This window comes from Lepidothrix coronata, unplaced genomic scaffold (assembly GCF_001604755.1).
Source record: "Lepidothrix coronata isolate B3197 unplaced genomic scaffold, Lepidothrix_coronata-1.0 Scaffold149, whole genome shotgun sequence".
NCBI lineage: Eukaryota > Metazoa > Chordata > Aves > Passeriformes > Pipridae > Lepidothrix > Lepidothrix coronata.
In genome coordinates this window covers 218,858-244,218 of record NW_016690329.1, presented here as the reverse complement: position 1 = coordinate 244,218, position 25,361 = coordinate 218,858, and the positions used below count along the sequence as shown (strand labels likewise).

Genomic DNA, 25,361 nt, shown 5'->3' with positions numbered 1-25,361 from the left:
TCCTGACCCAAAATGGCGGAGTGACTGAATGTCCGGCCCCAAAATGGCAGAGTGACCACATGTCCTGACCCAAAATCGTGGAGGGACAGCATGTCCTGACCCAAAATGGCGGAGTGACCGCATGTCCTGCCTCAGAATTGCAAAGTGACCGCATGGGCTGTCCCAAAATGGTGGATCAACCGCATGGCAAACCTTGCCATGCAAACCCAAACCAATATAATCTGCATTCCCATCTCTGATGGACTTCAGCTGTCCATTCTCAATTATTTTCAGACTAAATCAATCTGATATTCAAATACCTTCTAACAGTGATATTTATTCAACTACAGATTAATTGCATTTTCATAACAGAGAGGGCTTTCCAAAGTTGGTCCTACTTTCACACTTGCATAAATTCATTTTAAATCCAACTTGGTATTCTATAAAGCCATGTACTGCACAACCATGGATACAGCATTGTTTCAAGCACCCTGCTTCCCTTTGGACATGATTTGATAAGCAGTAGATGTCCAAGAGTCCTCTTAGCAAACTCAAATCACTGGTTTAGTTTACTAAACCCATTTCTCTAGCCCAAATTTAGTTTAAGCCCTTTTGAAAAGTCAAGTTTGCACAGATATGCTGTGTGTTGGAAGAGCTGTTCAGTCTGTTCCTAACAACTGCAAACCCACACTGATAGCATCTATTTTAACAGGTGACCTGGCTAAGGAGCCCCCACCAACACCTGACCACAGCAAACTGGGAGTGCTGGGCGAGCTGGAGGTGAGCAGAGTCAGCATGAGCAGCCACGTCTGAAGCCCTGGCCTCACACCTCAGGGCCAAGGGTCTGCAATGGTTTCCATTCCTGGCAGTGATGACAACGGTAGTGCAGGCAAAAGCCTCACAATTAGTCAAAAAAAATGACCATCACATGAGAGAGTCACAGGGTAGAGGGTGGGCATGCTATGCTGATTTCTCATGTGTTTTAGGACACAATTTCCCATGAAATATCACAAATAGAGGCAGGTTTGACTGTACTGCATGAGGGAAGTTGAATTTAAAAGAATCTAGTTGGATCTTTGTATTCCGATTTTGTTTGTTTTGCAAAAAGATGAGTTGAAAAAACAGCTGTTAAAATAAAAAATGAATTATGCAGGGGCCTGGACCCACAGTGTACATCTGCCACAGCAAAGGCTGGCGTGCGGGGCCAGGAGATGCAATTTAAAAAAAATCCTTATTCCTTAGGATACACAAATTAATTCTCCTCTAAGAAAGAAGGACAAAGTTTTCCACAGTACTGGCAGCTGTGCATGCTAAACAGTGCTTGCTTCATGTACTGTATACACAAAGGGTCACATTCACTGCAGAACACAGAATTAAGCAAACAAAATCACATTAAAGGAGATAATCTCTTTTTCTTTCAGTTTGGAGCAAATGGACATTACAATATGTCTCTATTTGTAAATATAAATTCTGAAAACAGAAAAGAAAATACTGTATGGTCAGTTATCATCAGGTTCTGTTGAAGATCTTTCAAGAGCCAATCTGACCTAAAACGTACAGGTTTTTTAAAGTTACTAAAACCCAGATTACAGCAAAGCTAGTTAAAAATGATGCATTTTCTCTTCTTGGCCTTCACAGAGTTGTTTGAGATCCAAATGTATGTTCATTACCTCAAAATTTTATCATGAAGAGCTGAGACAAAGCTTCATCATACCCAAATATTTAAACAAGAGCAAAATCTGATTAAAAGCTTCAATTAGAAAAGTTAAATATTTCATTTACTGCTGGTTCAAAACAAATGAATGGGACAGCATGATGGCAGACACCTGCCCTGCTTCCTACCCCACATTGCTCATCTACACCATCATCATGTGGTTCACTGCTGAGGCTCACAAGTCTCAGTGATCATGACTAGGGACTTTCAGCTATCATATTCCCAAGGAAAAGCATCTATCCCTTGGTTATTTCACTTTATTATGGAGTCCAGGTGCGAGCAGGCGCCACATTAACCTGGGGATTGTCTTGCATTCACAGCACTGAGACCAGGTAGAACTACTGGGATCCAGCAAAGGGTGTGTCCTGCAAAGAGGGGACCAAAAGCACTGACCAGGTGGGAATGTGCTGCCTCTTACAGAACATGAGGCCTTAGGTAACACCTTATCTGCAGACAGGCAGATATCAATCTTGGAATGCCAGAGAAGTCATGTCTTTACAAATATCATTATGGGGAGAAACCACACTCCTTTTCATAGAATCACAGACTGGTTTGGGTTGGAAGGGACTTTAAAGCTCATCCAGTTCCAACCCCTTGCCATGGGCAGGGACACCTTCCACTAGATCAGGTTGCTCCAAGCCCCATCCAACCTGGCCTTGAACACTTCCAGGGATGGGGCAGCCAGAGCTTCTCTGGGCAACCTGTGCCAGGGCCTCACTGCCCTCACAGGGAAGAATTTTTTCATTCTATCCAATCTAAACCTACTCTCTTTCAGTTTGAAGCCTGTCACTACAGCTCTTGTAAATAGTCTTCCTTCATGTTTCTTGTCAGTTCCCTTCAGGTACTGAATTTTTTGATGGGTACTGAATTAATTTCTTGATGGATTTGAAATAGTTTCCTAGGACCTATGAGTAGGAAGAAAACCAGAAGAAGGTCTTCTAAAATCTAAGCTTCCCTGCATTTGTTTGGGTGAATGTTACAAGATACTTTGTGATTTACTGAAATTACCTGCATGGTGACAAGAAGAAGCACCAGATGGGATTCCCTGGGTTTAAAAAAAAATGAAAAATCAACCTGTGGTAAATGAAAGAAAGATATAAACCCTGAGGCTGGAGGAGAGAGCTGCTGTGGCAGAATGAACTGATCTCACATCTCATAATGCACAGAGTTGAACGCATAAAACAAAAGAAGGTGGATTTTCTTGAGTTGTGGTTATTTTCAGAGTCAGTAAACTTGATAAGATCGGGTTTAAAGTATCTGAAGAGATTTCTATTTATACATAATACATTTATATAGTTGATAGAGAATAGAAAGACTGGTTAATTCCATGTTTTCAAAGGCAGCTTGGGCCTTGATTAAGCAAACTGCAAGACTAACAGATTTTTTAATGATTTTTCCCCAGAAGAAACTGTAACTGGGAATTTGATCCAAAAATAACCCAGGAAGACAAAACAAACAGACAGTGAAGGAACTGCATTTTGTCTAATTTCGAAGTGCAGATGTAAACTCCAGCAGCAGTTATTGCATTTACTGACACCAAAGGTTTCTCAGTCACCATCATCTGCTGCACGGGATTTTTCTCTGACACTGACTTATCAAGGTGTGTGACACCTATTACCAAGTTTTTCTTTGCAAATGATCTCTGATAAGAAACCTGGAATGGTGATGGGAAACTGAATGGTACAAACAAGGTGTGACATTTAAAAATCAGGCTTGGGGTTTTTTTTCAGTTCCATCGAAGGACCTTTGCTGCGAGACTGTCTCTTTTCTCAAGGACATGGGGATACAGCACCCTGGGAGAGCCAGCCCTTACAAACCAATGCATCATGGATTTCCTGGGCCTTCTGAACAGTCAGATGAGTCCCAACATTTTGGAGCTTCCTCAAAGAAAGAGATGGAGGAATATTTTTACTTCTAAACACATTCTTATTTATCCAGCCTTCTACATTAAGACTGATATCAGAGTTGGAGAGCAAAAATATTTAAAGTGATCAGAATAAAGATGGATCTACCAGTTTCTTCTAGAGTAATTTGAGAACATGGTATCTGGTCTACACATGATGTGTAAAGCAGGCACAGACTATAGGCTCCATGAGTAACACTGGCATCAGAGGGGACAGGAAGTGATTTAACAGGATGCCTGGCCAAGGGAAGGGAGTATTCCAGGAAACTTGCTTCCAAAGATAGGGAATAACGTGACCATTTCAGAGAATGGATGTGGAAGGGGATTCAAGCATAGTTTTCTGAGTGTTTCACTATTATCAGAAAGAGCTTTTTGCCAACAAGTGAAATGAGGGCATTTTGACACAGATTTTGTTCTTTGCCATGACAGAGAGAAGGAATAGATTTATTTTTTTTACTTCTAACAATGTTCAATGGCCTGAAAGTGGTTAAATAATGATAATAAAATCTGTATTTAAAATGTAATTCAGTTCTGTAATTATATTTCTTATGCACGGAGACAGAAATAAACTAGAGGAAGAACCTATTAGCTCTTTTGCATGTATAATTGAACACGTCTGATATTACTTGGTAACCTTTGTAAGCAACTGGCTTTGAGTTTATGCAAAGAGGTGAACACCTTGCATACATAAATAACAATCAAAGCAGATAGGTTTTTGATTTTGTATTCTGTTCTTTTCTTGTTTGTGTCTGTTAGATGCAGTCAGACATCCCTGGCTTTATCTGGCTATCCATAGAAACATCTGAAAGATCTGACTTTTGCATCATTTGGGTGCAGTAATGAATAAGAACTGACATCAAATATCAATATTATTGGCCCAGCTAAATGGTAGCTGACATCCAACCGGACTGCTGAAGAGGTAAACAAAATTGAAATTTTGTTTTTGTTTAAAAACTGTCTGACATTATTTGCCCTTCAGTAAATCAATGGAAGAATGACCTAAATGCTGTTTGCATTTTGGCTTGGGGAGGTAAAATCGGGCCATGGCTATCAAGCATCTTTTTTTTATAGTCTTTTAGGTTTTCCGAAGATAATCTGTAATTTCAAAAATACTTTTGTTTTAAAGAAACTTGGTAATGTCTGTAATGGTTCCTAAACCTGCAGACATCATACAAACACAGCATGGCAGATACAGGTGAATGATAATTATACTCTTATTGGAACACAAACACATATACACACACATAAGGGAGCAAAAATGATTCAACCAACCATCTATTGTCTTTATACTTCATTGGCATAGAGGTTTACCTTTGCATAGGATGTACAGAGCTCGAGATGTATTTAGGCCAGACCTCAGTGCAAGGGACATATCTGCAACATTATTGTGTTATGGAGACATGGGAGTAAAAGGCGTTTATTAACTTTTAGGTAATTTTAGTAACATTAACTTTTAGGAGGAAAAGTGCATTTTTCTGTGTCCTGAATTCAAAAGCTATGTGGGTTTTGCTCACGTTTTCTCAAGCATTCCACAGGCAGAGGACCAACCTTGAAAACTGCAGAATTCAAACAGTGCTGAAAGTGTTATTTGTGAAGTCCTGACATAACAACAACTGCAGAAGTTTCTCTCAGGGCAATGGGACTCTGGAGAGCCCATGTCCCAGCAGGGCAGGCTCCAGCAAATGGGCACATTTCAGGTGCCAAGCTGGCAGCTGTGTTCCATAGAGAAATGCCTAATTAGGGAATCTCAGCACTAATAAGAGTCCTGGCTGCAAATGTTGCCCACTTAACAAAAAACTATTAACTACAGTTCCATAAGCATGGTACAGTAAATAACTCAGATTTAATCAGTTTCACAGAGTTTAATGAGGATTTATTCAGTTTGTGTAAATGCATTATTCTTTTTTAGCTTCTTTCTTGTACAATACTCTTTCCCTAAAATATCCCTTAATATTTGGACACACTGCTTCCATGGCTTTCTGATCTAACTGGAAAATTTGTTCCTTGTTCTTGTGTAATTAGAATTTCATGTTCTTTCAGAACTCCTTTGGGCACCAAGCAGCCCGAGACACGATTGCCACAAGCCCACTGAAGTGACTGAGGAGCCCACTTAAACTAACCTATATCCCTGCAGAAAAAGGAGTGAATCCCTTGGGATCTTTCACCATCACAGCTCTGCACCCACAGAGCCCAACCCTATAGGCAAGACTTCTGATAAAGCACAGGATCTGCAGATCTGTGGCATTAGGATATTTAAAAAAAGCGAAAAAAACCCCTCTATGTAGGATTTTGTCAGCAATCACTCTTCTGTTTTGTCTTTTCAGACTTCTTTGGCCAGGTATAACCACTAGGTTGGACACCTGTGTCCAAACAGCCCATGATCAGTGTCCAAAATATTTTCCATGTAAGTATTCTGGAAAATATGAATGTTTCTATAAAAACATGTCTTTCCTCATAAAGCATGCATCTTTTAACAAAAATGTCTCTCAGAATTAGAACCCTAATTAGCTTGCTTATGGTGGAATATTTTAATTTTTTGGTGGGCAAGCACTAGAGGGTAAGAAAACAGTTCTCTAGTGCTATATTTGGCTGCAATATAGCAATTGCTTCACCAGCCTGACAGTGGGACAACTGTTACTTGTACAACTCAGGACCACTACTTAATTTTTCAATGGTTTTCCAGTACATGCAGTTAACTTATATAACTGCAATCACAACTTCTGAAATTATATTCCTCACTCAGTCTGATCAAAGCTGATCAAATGTTTCCATTTTTACTAATTCAACCATTGAGAATGTCAAGCAATTATTTTAGTCTAGAGTTTAATGCAAACTGTAATATCCTTTACCAAAATCACATGCTTATCTGGGAGATTATCAGCACACAGTCTTTCAGCTTCCTGTTAATCATTACAGGTCACATGAGAGCACGAGGCCCTTTGTAAATTAATACTCATATTAAAGACAGTGCTACAGTATCACTGTAATATTTCCCTCACAATTCTTGCCACTGTTCTACACTACAGTGTTTCAAAATACTGAGAGGCAGGTTGTGCCTGTCAAATCTAGATATATATTCACGTGGCCAAGAAAGAATTAGGATGCCTTGGGAATTCCTATTCCCTCCTTGACATCAGCTTATCCCACTCCTTCTGCTCTGCCAGCCCCTGGGTTTTGCCCTCTAAACACATAGGGTTGGCATAGCAGTTGGTAAAGCAGCAGCTGATACTGAACAAGAGGAGAATATTCAGGATCTCCTACAGGAAAAAACAGTACCTTGCTCTGCTTGTAATGAAAGTGTCAGTGGGAGCACAGAGAGCAGGAACACCACTAAAATATTTTCCAGGAGAGATGGTCTCTGAGAGAAAAGGCTGAGTGGTAGCAGAAAGCAGCACATGCCTCTCCACTTCTACACCAGTTTTAAAGAGCACTGTGACCCAGAGAGCCAGAGGAATCATACATCACAAATGTTTTGTTCATTTCAGAAAATTTCATATCTCCTCAAAGAACCATTTGGGAGAAATTCCTTCCCTTCCAAAGTTAACGGGCATTCAGATGGCAGTGTGTCACCAATCCCAACCAAAATGGTTCTTTTTAGACAACAACTGTAAAATTAACCATCCAGGAAAAAAACCCAACAGCAAATGTCATTAAAGAAAGTAATTAAATGACCATGACAAGGGAGAATGGCTTAGATACCACACACTGATCAGAGGAGAAAGGAACTAGGAGCAAGGAGGGGGCAGCTTTATTTGTACCAGTCCCTGGGTCTGACCTGCCTGGCAGGTGTGTGCCACTGAACCACCCTAGAAATCATTACTAATACTGAATTCAGCCACAGAGGGATCTGTTTCACCAAGGACATCACAGTATGTACCAGAGCAAGGAACATGATGATTAAAGAATAAAAAAAAGGAAATTGGTGTGGAGAACTTACCTTCATGTTGAATGTAGCATGATTGCAGGGATGCAGGTGACCATGGAATGTGTAAACACGGAGACCCTAGGAATGAAACAAAAAGAGAGCATTTATATAAGTTATAGTGATATAAATTATTCTATACCCTTGTTGTAAACAGAAAGACCTTGATTTTATGGCTGTGTGCAAATCAAGACACGTCATGTGCTAAAAAACCAGCTCCTGGTTGCTGGAAGAGGAACACATTTCTCACAATTAGTAAGGATATATCTCCTTCCTTCACATAATAGCCAGCAGAAAAGGTGCATTCAAATACCACAAAAGAAAAGCCTCCCTTGCTGGAGGGTTTGAATTAGAAGGTGTAATCGCTCCTTCCAAAAGACTGAGCTCCTGCTCTCAGGCAATGCCTCTTGATATTCCACACACACCATTCAAGTCTTCCTCAAGGAATTACAGGCACAAAATCAAAATTAATTATCTTTTGTCATCTTGCACATTAGGCCATAAGTGACCTACATAGTGCAGTAACATATGTCAGATGTCATCACTGATCTCTGGCTTGTTCTCCCAGTACAGGAGCCATCCAACCACAGTATCTCCTGCTATAAAACCTGAAGTCTTCAAGATGAGAAGACAGGGGTAGTAAAAAGAGATGCCTTTCTCTGTTTTCATAGAAGTCACTGGCTTCCTGGGTAACAGAACAAAATCCTTCCTATTAAAAGTGAACCCCAGCTTTGAACAGTGTAATCATATGCTGAAGAACAACTTTTCACTGAAAGAAAACATTTGACTGACACTGGAATTGAAAGGCAGTTTGCTGCATTTTTCTGCAAAGATAAAAAACCCCAAACCCAAGATCTGAAATTCTACCATTCATCCTACTAGTACTTCCTTGCACTTATTCCAACTTGAATCAGTCTCTGAGGAGTTGGGGAAACATAGGTTAATCATACCTCTGTCTTGCTTTTAGAGTTTATATCATCAGCTTACTTCTATTTTTATTTTCCCAATCCAAAAAAACTGAAATCACTCCTGCTCTGACATAAGACATTTGAATTCTCTTTTTCACTGACAAAACCTCCTACATTTTATCATCAGCACGTTCAGCAGTAGATTCTCTCTGTTTGCAACAATCCCTTTCAGAAAGTTGTTAATGAGGTTCGACCACAGAGTAATTCTGGATGGACACTCCTCAATAACGCTCTGTGGTTCATATCACATCTCTGAACCACTTAGAACAGTCCCACAAAACAGCAGTTAAAGGGGATTAGATTGCTGCTGTAAATATCTCAGGGGTTAAGAGCAAGGAGGGAAAAGAGCTGTTGAGGCTGAAGAGCAGTGTTGACGCAGGAACATATGGGGATTCATTATCTGCAGATAAATTTCAGTTGGAAATTAGAAGACAGTTCTCAAACACTGAAATACAAAAACTTACTTCTCTCCAAGTACTGGGGATAAAACAGTTGTAAGAAGCTGCTTGAAAAGCCTGGAAATAAATGACTTTCTCCTATATGTGATCTTTTGCCTGAACTTGCAGACCAAGGAGGCTCTTTCCAATTTTGCTCATATGGCATTAGAACACAAATCTCTCATAAAGCCCAGCATTTAATGCTTCACAGAATTTCTTTTGTTTAAAAGAAGTCACCAAAATAAGGCAGCAGGCTACCTTGGCAAGCACCAATTTGTACCTTATTGTATTTTTCATTTACCTTTCTGTCTTGAAGTAGTTTCTGCTCCGAGGCCACAGATGCTACTGCAGTCAAACTAGGAAATTAGTATTAAACCCATGGAAAGATTGCAAGGCAACAAGAGGACAAGGCTGTGGACTATTAAAAGCACTATATTTAAAGAGCAAGCATACAATCCACTTTAAGCATAAAAAGGTTGCCACGGCACAGTTCTTTAGTCCTCCACAGTTGTCAACAGAGTTACAAGGGGACAGAGTTCTACAAACACCTCACTCAAAGACTTGGTATATTTGCAACTTATATATTAGAGATAGGTTGGATATCAGGGAAAGGTTCTTCCCCAGAGGGTGATGGGGCACTGAACAGGCTCCCCAGGGCAGTGGTCACGGCCCCAAGGCTGCCAGAGCTCAAGGAGCATTTGGACAATGCCCTCAGGGTGGGATTGTTGGGGTGTCTGTGCAGGGCCAGGAGCTGAACCTCATCCTTGTGGGTCCCTTCCAACCGAGGATATTCTGTGTTTTCTAAGTAATAAAACATGAGCCAATAAATGCTGATAAAAATAAAACTTAGATAATTATTATCTAATTATAAATTCACCGCTGGAATAGAAACATGATTACACAATATTCCCTAAGACTGACAGACAAATGGAATGTGACAAAGGTAACAGGACAGCAGACAAAGATAACCAAACGCATATAGGCAGTCTAGCAAGAAAAAATGTCAAGGACACAACATCTACCTTGTGGCCCAGCAGCAATATCGATTGTACCCAGCCCATGGTAACAAACCAAGTGTCGCTGCATGCTTTGCATGTAAAAAGTAGCCCTTGTAAAATAACTGCTGCTGCTCAGCAGGATGTAGTATTTACCCTCAGACACTCTCAAATACCAATATACACACAGTAACCTTTCCACAAATACAGAAAAAGCATGCTGTCACAAACCAATAAAAAAGAGAAAACCCCATGGATGCTGCGCCAGAGAATGAATGTTAACTTTCTGATTTCCCTTCTGGAAGTCAATTCAGTATAAACCCTCTGAAAAGGATTTTAATAAAAGTAATAATAATGATAATAAAAGTGAGACAAAGGCAATGGTTCTGTAAAGTGTTTCTCAATACTATCGCTGAAACTTAATTTCCAAAGTGCCACTTTATTTTTATTCAATCCACAGCTCGTGTTTTCTTTATCAGCACCAGGAAATCTGAGCTTGGCAGACGTACATGCCATAAAAACAAAACTGGAAAGCTTACTATTTAGCTCTAATGTCCCAGAAAAAAACCAAACAGTAATAAATATTCTGAGAATTTATATCAAGACAGCAGCGAGCTTCCAGCAGCAAGAGCTCAGCAGTCAGTTAATGACACTCCCTTTTGCACATACATTCTGCTTTTCAGTCCTTAATCATAAAATAATCTACCCTAACACCACCAGGACCCCTGCTCTCCTTCATGCAGTGTGGAACTGAACAGAGTGGCCACAACCAGCATCTGCCATTTCACTGAACTTCTTTAAGGTTCAAGATGAGCAGGGGCAAACCCCTGGGACTTGTATCACAAGGGAGAGAGCAGGGGAGAAACAAGGAGCTTGATGTTAGGGGAGTTCTTAGGGAAAATTATGGTCCTTTGCTGCTACCCTGAAGGTCTCTCTCCCTATTACCCCACTGACAGAGGTAACTATCACAAACTGAGAATGGGAGAAACAGCAAAACACCAGAGCAGGACTCTGCAGCTGTAAAAAGGCCCATTTCCCCCACATTTAACCCATGGGGTCTATCCAGTCTCCTTGCATATGACACTCTAGCAGTATAAATTATGGAGAATACATTATTATTGTTGTCAACTGAGTCATCAGGTCTTGACTGAAATATTAATGGAGGAATTCTGAGTTCCATTCCCTTCTTGAGCTACTGCCCAATTACATCAATAACCATACATTCTCCCTCTGCAGGAAATACACAGATAATAGCAACATTCAAGGAAAAACAAAATACAGAGCGTTCTGAATTGTTGAGGTCTTTTTAAAAAAATCATTATTCCCACATGCACGCACACATATAATTTTCCAGTTTGAAACCCAGAAATTAACATTAGAACCAGCAGTTAGAAACACCCCAGCATTATGTTATGGAGCCTATCAACCTCTCAGCTGCCACTGAACACAGGCATTAATTGCCTGCCTTGGACTGGAGCTACCTAAGAGACTTCAGAGACAGAAAACATTCATTTTCTAAAATGAAATCTGTTACTGTGGATCAGCCTGATCTTTGGAGCTATGGATCTGCAAAGTCATCCTGCTGGAAAAGTAGTTAAACAAGGTTTCTAAATTCAAATTATTTTTTTGTTCTTACTTCCACAGGATAAAAGCCCAAGATTCTGGAATTGATAGTGAAATTCCGCTGTAAATCCTCCCTACTGTGTATCCATATAGATACATGAATACAAGACAAGACAGGATGAAGACAAACATAATTAATGCTTCTTTGCACTGAAATTATTAAATTCAACCATTAAGTATGTAAAACAGCAGCTGAATCTTCCCATACTTATTTTAATTACCATTTCAGCAGCAACAAAATAAAACTCCCTAACTTAACAAGCCATACCCATACTGCAAGCACCTCTGGAGAAAATGCACAGCCCAAACCAGCTGAGCATCATTTTAAAACTACTCATGTTTTTTAAATTCTGCTGTTTTGGTTTTTTTTTTTCTGTATTTTGAATGCTTTGCTATACATGAACATCTGACATGAACAAACTTAAATTGCAAGTTCGAAAATCAAGATAACAAATCCATTAGGTCAAGCTGGGTCTAATATACTGGGCACAATAGGTAATTATTAGTCTGATAGGAGCTTTTAGATAACAACATCTGAGTGTGAGATTTATCTAAACAGTGTACAGATAGGAGATTTATTTGTAATTTCTTGGTTCATTTAGAAATTAACTCAAAGAAATAATGTTCATTCAGAAGGACTATATTAAGAAAAGTGTTCAAACCATGAAGCGCTCAACTGTGGAAATGTTCACCTCATTCTCTTTATTAAAAACAAACAAAGCCTCCCAACAGTTTTTCATGAAAGGTTTAATTGTATTTGGGGGGAAATGAAACTTCTGAGCTTACACAGGTAAGATTTGCTCAGCAAGTCAAACAATGTGATGCTTAGGAAGCTCCCTTTGCTAGACTTGAAGCATCATGGTCAGTGTACTGGGATTACTGGCTGCTGCCTCCCTTGGAAGGTCTAACCTGATGAATCTGGCCAAAGGCTTCCATTTTCACAGCAAAGTTCAAAATTAAAAGCGTGAGCCCTACTCAATTCCCTGCCTTATTCACAGCATGGTCTGTCAGCCTGGGCCACCTGTGCTTGGCATGGCAAGGCACCGGGGAGCTCCAAAGGGAATGTGCGGCACAGCCAGCGGAACTACGGCTCTGCAGTCCCTCGGCACCGCAGGGGAATCGCCTGCATTGCTCCCTTGAAGGAGGTACACTGGAAACATCAAAAGGAATTTGGATCTCTTCATGAGAGCACAAGCTATAACAAGGCGATTTTCAAGAGGGAGTAAACTCATTTTCATGTGATATGACAGGTGAACACAAAAACTGGAGGAAAGAGCCCAAAAGCACCTACCCCTTCTACCTTTGCAAGACAGCTCCTTTCTTTTGCAGCCCGTGCCAACTCACTTCAGCAGTTTCCTGAGGTCTGTGTGTGCCCCTTGCAAGGCCAGCCCAGCTGCTCTCAGCGAGAGCCGCTCTCTCTCCATCTGCCCCAGCCCGTCTCGTCCAGAGGGCACCACTCCCAGCAAAGCAGAAAGGCATCCATCTCCCAGCCAGCCCCGGGGGCTCTGGCGGGCACGTGATGGACAGGATCTGTACAGTAAGCACTGAACACATTTGGAAAACAATTCTACCATCTGTCACCGCAGGTTTTGCTCGATAGGCTCGAGCACAGAACCTTCAGCACGAACTTTGCTTCTGTTCTCCTCTCTTGGATTATATCCTGGGGGGGCAGAAATCATGTGGAGGAGGCTGTTTCTTAATGTCAGAGCAAGGGTAAGGCCAGGGCATTACTCAGATGTTCTGTAATCCTGTCTTTGGGGAATAAAATTAACCTGGGACCACCTCTGTGTGCCTTATTACACGAGGATTCACACAGAGGCAGGAACGTGCACCAAAACTGAAGTGCATCAGCTGTTGGGCTCTTTTTTAAAAGAAACCCACTTTATTCACTACATCTTCCTAAAGAAACAGAAAAGAATTTCTGATCTCTTTAAAATGCATGAACTTATGTAACAACTTTCATACCATGAAACATTACAAGCTTGAGAAACAGCATTTTTCTAAAGCTGGTAGGTAATAAAAATGAGGAAGGGAGCTCTGCCTGCCAGCTAAGCCCAACGCCCCACTTTTCATCACAAACCAGCCTTCCTTTCACTTCAGTTAGTAACACCTGCTATTAAACATAGGGAAAAAACTTAATTACCTTGCTCTGGAGCACCCCTGAATTATCTCATTTCTGTAGGTCTGAACTTTCACCTGAAGATAGCATTAATATGTCTTTTGCACTGATCACAAAGTCATAGCATTATTTTTTAATTGGGAGGGAAAGTATGTTTCTAGGCCAAGACCTTGTATGCTAAATCTGTTCAAAGTGAACCTCTAAGGCTCTCCCAAAAACCACTAAAAACAGGAGTTTATAGCAGAAATGCTGACAGATTATATTCCTGCCAGCATAATATAACCTGACTCTAAAATAAATGTTTCATGAATTAAAAAAGTTGAAAAAAAGCACCTCTGTTCAGCTTTGTTCTCGAGATGAAAGTGAATTATCTTTTTGTCTTCTAGTGACACTTGGATTTTTGTACTGCAGTCTGCAGAAAGCTGTAACCACAGGCAGTATTTAAACAGACATGACCGTGTGGGATTCTCTCCTCACTCAACTCCTGTAAGAGACATCAAACTCCCAACTATATAAGGAGGAAGAAAGGTTTTATGGCAAGCAGACACCTCCCTGTACCTGCTTCTGTGAAGAGAAAGAAATGTCATCTCTAGTTGAAGAGATCACACGCGAGCACAGTCCCACCTGCACGGCCATGACAGACCATCCAGGGAAGGGGAGGGAGGAATATCTTTTCTGGACCCATCATTCCTTTCAAAGAAAATAAATAGAAGAAAAAGTCCCTCGGGGATATTGAAATTGTGTCAGTAACAGCAGAGCTGTACGTCACTCCCCTGGTTGATATTGGCAGGCGGCTTCATTAACAGAAGCCACCGTGTCTTACTAAACATTTGAAAGGCAGGTGAACAAACATCACCCTGCCCGCACCAAAAAAGCAACATTTGGGAACTGCATTTCTCCTATCCAGTGTAACTCCCAGAGTTGAAATGTTCCAGCAAGGGAAGGGTCAGCAGCAGCAGGGCTGGCCAGGGAAATTCTGTGTGCCGAAGCCTGTTAACTGCAGACTTTGCAGTTTAAATTAACTTGGTATTCCAGTGCTTTGCAAAACATACCAAATATTTGCAGGAGAGCAAATAGTTGAACTATTTGCATTCACTGCCTGAGTGACAGAAACCTGGTAGGGCTGCCTAACACTAAACATCATGAGCTCTATTGCTTTAAAGTAGAAAAGATCAAAAATATGAATTATAAATGAGCGGAAGTTGCTGGTGGAATATAACTGGAAAAGTTATGAGTGCAGTGCAAGTATAGGAAAAATATACAATAATTTCTGCTGGCTTTGAAAACTAAATTATATGAAGCCAGAATAAAACAATGAATACATAATTTAATTATATATAAGAAAAAGGGAGAGGACTACACGTGGGAAATCCTTTCTTCTTATCTGACTATGACAAGTTGAGTATCAGTCTGAAGGACTTTGGTGCTCTTAAAACCTGAAGCTCAATTTTGGCCAAATACCAAACTATTGCTTACTGTGAATTCATACCAGAACAATGTTGGTTTGTTTTTTTTCCTAGCAGGAGTAAGGAAAAACTAAGAGGCTTTAAATGAAAAAGACAGTATAGAGAGAAAAGCAGCTACATACACAACTGTGATTACTAAATAAGACAAATGAGGTGGCCCAAAAGTTTCAAAAACAGAAAGGAAAAAGAAGAAGTTGAAGAATTTCTTCCCTTCAAAGAGTCAGCATAAATCAAGAGTAAGCCAATAAGATCAAAGTTATCACTTGTCTGACAGCCATTGGGAGAGTGTTTACTTCTCTTGGTATAAAGGAATTTGTAAGCCTGCTGCATTCACAGTGTGAATTTTGTTCTGGCAGTCACTCTGCATCAAATGCACCTCAGCCAAATTTCGAATGGCAGATGCACAGTGAAAATACCACAACGAGAACAGCAAAAAAGGGCAAACCTCACCGAACGTGGCTGCAGTTCTCTTCCACCAACCTGCAACTGCTGAACAGCTCTCTTGAAGTCAGCTTCTTCTTTGATTTCTATTTCCTCACTAACCAAAAGGAAGGGAATGGCTGGTTCCCAATGTGGGGGGCTTGGCAAAGAAACCAGGATCTGAACGGAAAGGGAAGGCACACCACTTGCTCACCATGATCTGTTTTTCCCAACTACTGCTGCTATGGGAATAACAGGATTGTTGACCTGAATAACCAGGATCAGAGAAGAGAATCCAGACTGTTTAGCTAGAAGCACTGAAGAAGTTATTCATTGGAAAAAAAAGTCACTGAAATAAGAAAAAAACGAACTTTTAAAAAGTCAAAATTGAAAAAATAATAAATCACCAGTGTCTGAGGAGAAAACCTTGCAATCAGCTTTTACAAACACACTGTCTACAGATTCTCTACAGCAAATCCTGCTTACACCATCTACATATTCCAAGTAAAATGAGAAGAAAAAGATTGCAGGTGCCTATCAAAAACAATCCTAATGTTCTGTAATTTCAAATTCAGAATTCTGTAATGACTCTACATCAAACGTACATCAATATTTTCGGAAATGAGATTTTCTAGAGAAAAGAGAAAGTAAAGCAGGAAGGTCTGCAAGCTATGGAAATAGTTACATCTTTAGTAAGTCTGCTGGACATCTAAGTTCTATTCAGCTTTCCAAGCACAAATATAATTGCTGTCTGAGTATCTCATTAAGATGACACTTAGCTTCCTTTACATTTAGGAACAGGCAAAATTTGTCTCATAGACTTGCATGCTTCATATGTTATGGGCCTTACATGTTTTTTGGGGTCTTGCTAAAATACAGATTGAGTGTGAAAAGGCATCATCCTTTATGTCACTGCCTTCCACAAGGAGGGATCACAAAACGAAACAGATCTGGGCCTTACTGAAGCTAAAGACAACATTATTCCCAGTTTCACTCCTGGATCGAGGACACTGGGTAATGCCTTGGCAAGAAAAAACTGCCACCTGATGTCAAGCCTATGAATTTACCTTTGCCAATAAATATACTCATGCTCAGAACAAAGCTGTGTAAATACACCCTTCTGACTTTGGCCATACAAAGCATTCCCACTGGAAGTACCTTGCATTTGAATCTCAGTCTGAGGATTACCATTGGCACTCTTTCATCACAGCACTGCTGCCAGTAAAAAGCTGTCTTCAGACTCGCTAGAAATGGAATTAGGTAAAACACCAGTTTTGAAATTCCTACCTGCTTTATAGAGTTTATTGATCATTCCACAGAATAATTATTTTAATCATTAAAAATACACTCTAGTGGTTTAGCTTTGCTAAGCTTAATAATATTTCCCAATAAACTTAATGGTTGAAATGACACAGGAATAAATATATTTTTTAATCCATCAATACTGGCTCTGTAACTGGTGACTGGACTTACAAGACCAGAGAGTACAGAACTATTTATGTCACCCTCAAAGCAGCACATGTAGGGGGCTGAAACCAGAAAATCTTTACTGGGAACATTCCACAACAAAACAAATGTCATAAAAAGTTATAAACACATAAATACATAGACCTTCACATGCAAGAAGATAAGTCAAATAAAACAAATTGAAAAAAATTATTCCAAAGCAGGAAGAACACTTCTCCCAGAATGTCTTTGTCAGGGGTGATAAAAACATTTAGCAAGTGAGAAGCAAGAGCTCTTAATCTGTTTTAGCACCATTTTCCCAAGGTGCTCACATCATGGCACAAGACTGCAGAGATACTGAAGAGAAGCAAAACTCCTGGCAGCCTTTTCAGAGACCTCTTATAAAATTGCAGCATGATTACGTTACCTCTTAAATTAAAAAAAGTTTCTGACGAAGTTCAGCCTGTCAGAGCTGCAAGAATTAGATCTGGGACCAAATGTATTGTGACTAAGCTCAACGCTGTATAAATATTAGATCCATTATTCAAACAACTCGCAGGACACCACGAGCTTGATTTTACAGCGACAAAAACTCCTGTGAAATCTCCTTCCCAGGATTTTTCCCCAGTAAGGGTCGTGGCTTGGGCCCCTGTCTGAGCAGCAAGGAACTGTAAACAGCAGGGTCCCACTGAAGGAGTTGGATCATGTGTGCAGCCTCAGACAAAGCAATGCCAGCCTTGGGGCTGGTGAGTTATTAACAGCAGCCTGCTCTGTAATTGTCGCCGAACTAATCTCATTGACACATACAAGTTAGGAAATAGAGGGCTCATTAACAAAGCCTCCAGCCTTTATTAGATCATATAAATAACCAAGAGTGCCTGCAAAAGATCGATTACAGCCTTTAAACGTTTACAGAATCAGTGTTTAATTAAGACAATTTTAATATGCAAATCAAGCCTAATTATCATCATTTGTTAATGTTAGTCTGCCTGGGTTCTAAACAGCTTCGGCTGCAAATATGGTAACATGATCATATTTCTGCTGCCTTTTTTTTTTTTTCCTCAGAAGAACTGCAGAGGAAATGATCAAGTTGTGCTTCCAGTGTGTACGAAGGCTTTCAAACCCGAGTTTCCATTTCCTGTTTGGAGATGAAGGTCAAAAAGTGCTCAGTGTAGCAGAAAATCTAGTGGAAATATTATGCATTTCTTCACCCACTATTTTGTAGAGTGCTTTAATTAATGTATTTCCTTCAAAGCACCCAACCCCTCCGGGAGCTCCTGCTGATGAAAATCTGCCCCTGTTCAATGCAGTCATCGAATGGGTGGGTTTCTAACACAGGCCATTGGCACTCAGAAACTGCTATTGGCACTTTTTTCCTTCCTCACTCCTCTTCCCTGGCAGTGGTAACCCTTCAGTGGTGGGAAGCCACAGCATTATGGCAAAGCCCGTGGAAATTCCAGTGTAAAAAAACCAGGAGAACAGCACAGCCTTCAGCAACGTGATGGGAGGAGCAGGCAGGGAGGAATACAGAGCAGCAAGGGAGAAAACAAATGTCTGTTTGCCTCGAAGGCCCAGTGAATTTGTTTTGGGAAAGAGGGTGGGGCAGCTGCAAAACAATCCTGGTAAAAATAATTCCCTTTTCCTAACACTGCTGCTCTCCTGCCACCAGGATGAGCCACACAGATTAAAATGAAGGAAGAGAACCACTCACTGTTGGGCACTATTGATTTGTCACTGAATGCTTTACACACTGACAGTGGGGAAATACGAAATGCAACATTTTATAATATGGAAGGTCACTTCTTTGTTTTTCTTTGCCATTAAGTTTTCTTTCCTCATATTCCCAACACTTCGGAGCCTGTAGCTGCCAAGCCCTCAGCTGGTTGAGGGCAAAAGGAAAACTTTCTGCTTTTACTCGTTCTGTAATATATTCGGTATTTCTAAGGAGAAGAAGTCCTCACAGAAAGAAAAAAAGGACATGCAGTTACTGTAGGCCATGAGTCTTTCAAGACAGAATGAATAAAACAGTAAAAATCAGAGGAGGAATAAAATAAAATAACTTGAAAAGCCCCCAGTACAAATGGGAGCAGAGTGGCTTTCATCAGTCTTGAGTGACTTGTGGATGAACAGAGTTCACACAGGAACTGCACTGGGTACAGCCATGGCTGGGTAGAGATCTGTCAGGCAGTCACTGCCCAGCTCCTTTTTCGAAGGTGCTCTCTGGAGGCAGCCTTGGAGAATGGGGCATGTTCAATAAGATCTGGGCCTGCCATTGCTGACACAGCACGTCCACATGGCAGGTGAGATAGGCTGAGGGACAGAAATGATGGTGAATATCTGAACCTGAGGAAACCACAGGAATTTGAACTGAGTCATGAGGGAATGGCCTGAAGTTGTATCAGGGGAGGTTTAGATTGGATCTTAGAAAAAGGTTCTTCTCCCAGAGGGTGGTTGGGCACTGAACAGGCTCCCCAGGGCAGTGGGCACAGCCCCAAGGCTGACAGAGCTCAAGGAGTGTTTGGATGATGCTCTCAGGCACATGGTGTGACTCTCGGGGATGTCCTGTGCAGGGCTAAGGGTCGGACTCGATGATCCTTGTGGGTGCTTTCCAACTCTGCATATTCTGTGTGATTTTCTGTATGGAAGTCAGCACTGAAAAGTTTAATCTTCCTAAAGGTCTCTAGTAAATTTTATGAAAGATGTTGACACTTTCTTACTTATCCTTCACTAGATAAAATGGCCAGGATTTTCACAGAGCCTATGGAGGCTGGAATTTCAGTGGAACTTTGCATAATGAGTGAAACAAGTATACATCGAGGAAATACCTGCAAATCCAAGAGCAGGGGAGAAAGTCTGGAAATCAAATGCAAACTTGGGCACATCTAGTAGGCTTAGTGGAGAGGTTTTGTGCTCAGACACTTACACCACAGAGCTGTTCCATCAGGACTAGGACAGGGAAGGGAAGAAAGGAGCAGTACTTCACAAGTTCAGGTCATGCCAACATTTGCTGCAGCGCTGCAATGCTGCCTTGGCTGGTTTTTCTTAGGGGATGTTTCCCTTAAATGGGAAGTCAGCAGCCCTGCTGCATTTCACACAACAGTAACTGGTGGGATAATTCACAGCTGAGGGTTCACAGTCATTTTCCTGGTCACCTCCATGATACTCAGTAACACTGGGTAAGAGACACTCCTCTCTGTTCCAGAGGAAACTTCCCAGACCATGGGAAGTGCTGTGCCCTGGGACACCTGCTCTGGTTTTCCAATCCATTTCCATACAAAACCAGCTACTTCTGAGGAAAGTTCTCTTATGGAACAGGTAGCTATGCTGTCCATAAGTATTAGTTCCTGTTCTCAAGTATAAACTGCTATTCATATCAAAAAGACATGGAATATATTTTGACATGTTTTATGGTCTCATTATATGCAGACAAATGACCATTCACTTTTGTATCCTGCTAAAGGTGATGGAAAGGTAAAAAATTCTCCAACTCCCTTCTGTCTCAGCAAGATGAAACAGTACCTGAGTCAGACACAGATCTGATAACTTCCCATGATACGCAGATATAACTCACAGTAGATATTACTGTCAAAAACCAGAGAGTTTTAAAAATTAATTCAGAAAAAAACTATCTGCATTAGACATGCACATCAACAACTCTGCTCCATAACAATGTTCAGGCATTTTCTGAATTAAATGCTGCTTTTTATGTAGAGATCTTCTCTGGGTTCAGTCACTTGAACATCCCAGTTCAAGAACACTGGTACAAGAACTGTCATAAATAAAAAGTACTACTTAAACAGCATTTACAGCCTGGAACAGGTTAAGCATCTCTTGAATTCCTACTCTCCAACAACAATGGAATTAGTGCCCGTTTTACAATGTGGAGAAAGGGAAGTCTGTTGGTGTATGTAGCTGAAAGCTGTTGGAGGAACCCTGACACTCTGTTTAAGCAGAGCAGGGCAACCCCAAATTTCATTCCATTCCTCAGATACACTGAGCACTCAGCACAACTCTTGGACTGTTATGTGTGTTTTGCAGGTGAAAATTTTCAACGCATGATTTTGATTAGTAAAGAATGAAATACAACTTAAGCTTTGTCTTTTCAGAAGACAAAAAATTATATATTTTTTCAAATGATAAGTGCCTTCTTTGATAAAATTCTTTCTTATGGGTTTCATTATAAATCCCCAACATGCTATTTTCATTTTTGCTCATTCTCCTTTTTTGTCTCCCTCATCACTAGGGTCAGCATACACAGTTATTTCTTGATCTGGGAAGCAAAGCTCTTTAATTAATTTTACTGGCTTTGTAATTTTTCAGTTGAAGCCAGATCTTTTCTGATTATTGAAAGGCAGACAAGTAAAGATACTTTTTTTAAAGCTAGAAAAAATTTAACGTAACAAAAACATTTAACAAAAAGAAGCTCAAAAGGAAAACGCATAAACCACTTTAAATGCAGATGACCTATAACTTGTATTCCACCCCTGCAAATTTTCAAAAAAAACTCTAAAATCCCAAGGCGCAGGGAATTCTCAGGATGCCCTGGGCACCCCTGCAGGAGGAGCTGAGGCTGGGCTGGCTGTGGGGTCCCTGGCGTGGCCGGGCCCTGCCCTCTGCACCAGCTGTGCTGTTTTACAGCGGGGTCACTGCAACGACACGGCAGAGCTGGGGGCCAAGCTCCAAAATAAATTCATGCCCTCACATGTCTTTAAGCCACACGTGGAGGACCTCTTATCCACAGTTAGGAATATATGGCCAGAGGAGCCCCTCGGGTCTCCTCAGGATGTACATCCACCCACGGTACATGACAAGATGGCACAAGAGGTATTGCACTATGAGATACCACGTTATGTTCATTTTCTCTTCAGTGAACTGAACTGCAAATAAATGACCCAGAAACCAGCAGGAAATGAGGACATATCACCAACAGGGTTTTATAAATATTATTTGTTAGAAGACGTAACTCTCTTGACAATATATGACCCATGACTAATTTCAGGGGGTCAAGGTGATCTTTGCCCTCCTCTGTGTAGAGTATTATTCTTCTCTAGAGAAGTTCAGAGGTTAATGAATAAAGTGCCAGCAAAGAAGAAATGAGACTAAGCAAGAAAATGCTCGTTCTCAGTCTCTGCTATAAATAATGCTCTCATTAAAATTCTGCCTTGGAAGAAAGGCAAGTCCATTAGTCTAGGAGCTAATTTTTACTGGCTCCTTAGATGTATGCATATTAAAAATTCAGCTTTTATAATTGCCAGCCATCAACCACCTAGTCAGTGCTGTTCTTGGAGTTTTTAATTATTTACTTCATTTGCATAGACACTCCAATTTATGATCAACCATTTAGTTATCAAGGGACAGTTTTAGTAATTCCTCTTTTATGTTTTTATTTATTCCTTCTGTATCCCTTGCAGGAGGGCTGAGAGGACCTTGCCCAAGGTGTGTGGCAGTGGGATGGGCTCAACCTGGCACCTGCAGCCTTCCTACACTATGACCACACTACGTAGAAACTTCTGAATACCTGTGTCCCACCTCAGAGCATCACAGCAGGGTGCAAGGACAGCCCTCCTACCTGCTGCCTTCACCTCCTCTCTGCTGCCTTCACCTCCTCTTCCTCAGCTGTTGCTGAAGGTCCTTGCCTTGTACCTTGGCCTCAAAAGGGGAGGGAGGAGCTCATACCTGGGAACTGCCTCTTTGCTACAAGTGCTCTGGCCCTTTGCCCCAGAGCTGTTCCCCTTTGGGTTTTCAGTCTGGGTTCTCCTCCTCCCACAACCTTGCTCTGCTGACTGAAGATAAAACTGCTGCAAAACCCCCTCCAGTACTGCCTTTCCTCAGTACCAACAGGTCCCAGCCTCTACTTCTGAGCAAACAGGACACCTTTCTCCTCAAAATGCTGTCTGTCCAGTTCCTTGGACACACGAAGAGGACAAAAAACCTGGGATGGCTCAGGCTGTGAAACGAGTGAGTTCTGCAGTCGCACAGGAGCCCACCCATCCCATGGCTCCCCCCGAGCAGCCAGGCTGCATTCCTGCTGCCAAGGCACTCTTCTGCTGGACATGGGCCCCCCCAGGGCACCACTGGCCCAAAGCCAGCACTGAATCTTGAAAAGCCACCCAATTTTTCGTTCCTCCTTAGAAACAACTGAATTATCGAACGCCAGACATGCCGTTTCTCTTCAGCGTTCAACGGCAGCTCCGGCAACAATGGGAATGATTGATTTGTAATCCCTGGTATCACTGTGTCCTCCCTGGGCACCATCTCTGATGGCGTTTTGCAGACAGGATACCAGACAGCAAATGCGAAGGGAGCGGAGCAGCCTTGCCTGGCAGGAAGGGAATTGATTACCAATCCCTCTTTCTACCAGGCAGAATTTCTTTGCTGCAATTCATACTTTTCAATGGGCTGTCTACAGACAGCCTCCAGAAGGCTTTGGGGGAAGTGAGGGCAATGACACCAGAGATTACAAATCAATCACTATTATAGAGCCTTTTATTCGGTAGAAGCTTCCGAGCACAAAACAGATACCAAAAATATATAATACGTCCTGACTCTTTGTTTGCTGTTTCTTTTCCTTTAGCCCTTTTATGCCCTGTTTTCCTCCTGACACCACTTTCTTTTCTTTTCCTGCTTTCACTTCCATCTTTCTTACTACTAAGTTTTCATTTATACTTGATTTTATCTTTCTATCATCTTTCTCACTCCTAGCCCACACCACCCATAGTTACCTGATATGGAAGTAAAACACGATCTATGCACTCTATGTTGTCATCTTACCTCTTGTTCACTCCCAGATCCCTCCTCTCGAAAATGGGACAGTAACACTGACAGAGAATGGAGCAAGGTCGCACTAATTTATGTTTTCTTGAAGCCATTACTTAGATCATTCTGCCTGCTTTTGGTCATAGCATTATGTCAGGTTTAGCAGAACAGGATCCACAGAATAAGGAAAAAAGGTAGCAGAGAGCCTGGCAAAAGTTGATTGCAGTCCCTCAGCAACAGTATAAAACCTCCAGAGAAAGCTCCCCATCCATCAGGAAATACCCACACTGCTGGGGATGGAATGTGTGACACTTCCCATCAGGGCATTAATTTTGTAAGGGATGTTGTGGGTGCTGCCAGAAGGAATCAGAACATGCTGTTATTCCATGAGACCAGTCCTGAACACCCAGCACACAGCTCTGATTTCACTCACACTCATGCTTTCTTTCATGTTTTAATTCATGTCCTGTTATTAATAGAAGTGCTGTCAACTAGAACAAGTGAGGTAGGTATTGACAACATAGGTTTTTTGGGGGGGAAATGGACCTTTTTGAATAATAAGCCCGATCATGGAACAGGTCAGTTTAAATAAATCAACTGACACAAATGTGGTAAAATAAATATCAGCAGTGTCAAAAACCAGCTTCTAAAAATATTTGGCTTACTGAATCAAAACAACTTTCTATTCTAAAATATCAGTAAATTTACAGTTAAGTATATTTTTAGAAACTGAAAAATAGATCAAAATTGTCACAGGGGAATATCTAAAATTCTGTAGACATTACAGTTTGGTTTTGCAGAATAGAGATTTTATCCACGTACTGATACACGGAAAGTTTTAAAAGTATTGAGTTTTCATCCTAATCTCTCTGAGTGCAGGACACAGCTCATGTCAGTCACCCTCCACAGTCAGATGGATGACCAGAGCCAGAGAGCAGCATTTTCCCAATAACCCCAGGGCAACAAAGCAGTGGGCTGAAGGCTGCAGGGAAACACTCTGCAGTGGGGTGTGAGTGCCATGAAAAGAGCACAGCTCGCACAGCAAAGAGGGAAGCTGACATTTGATGCGTCTTGCAAAAAAAATCAACGCCGTGTCCCTTCACACCTCATTCAAACCCTCGAGAAACACAGTGAGGTGCTGGAGGATGTGGGTTTTCCTCAAGTTCGTTCTGTTCTGGTGTATCTGTAGTTGGACAGAATTCTGCTGAAATCAACACGTGAAAAGATAAAAAATAAAAATGAAAAAAATTTAAAAAGAGCCTGTGTGACCCGTTTTGCACATCTAACACAAGACATTTGTATTAGATCCCAAGTTCTGTTTCTGTTCTCTGATAAATTTTGTGACAGGAGCAGTTTTGGTCAGACATCCTTGGGCTCCCCAGGCCTTCAGCAGCACCAGGCACTGCCGAATCCAAGGTCTGTGCTCTGCCCACCCCAAAAGTCCTTTCTGGGACTGAACCCTCCCCGCTCCCCCAGGAGATGAAGAGGATTTTCACTGGGATGCTGCCTAACCTGTGAGAGAACCCTGTAAAATAAAGATGTTTCCACAGAAATATTTGGATTAATCAGGTTTTTATCGTTAAATTCTCTTCCTTCAGATAATTTTCAAACGG

General features: G+C 41.2%; 1 protein-coding gene across 1 annotated transcript in view; it reads right to left on the bottom strand.

Annotated features, from left to right (window-relative positions):
- SPAG16 (sperm associated antigen 16) overlaps positions 1-25,361 on the bottom strand; it is a gene marked incomplete at its 5' end in the record, with an annotated part of 321,318 nt that overhangs the window by 114,583 nt on the left and 181,374 nt on the right. Inside the window, one exon of the mRNA XM_017828480.1 lies at positions 7,534-7,599. Coding sequence (XP_017683969.1) covers positions 7,534-7,599 — 66 coding nt within the window. The remainder of the gene's footprint in view (positions 1-7,533; positions 7,600-25,361) is intronic.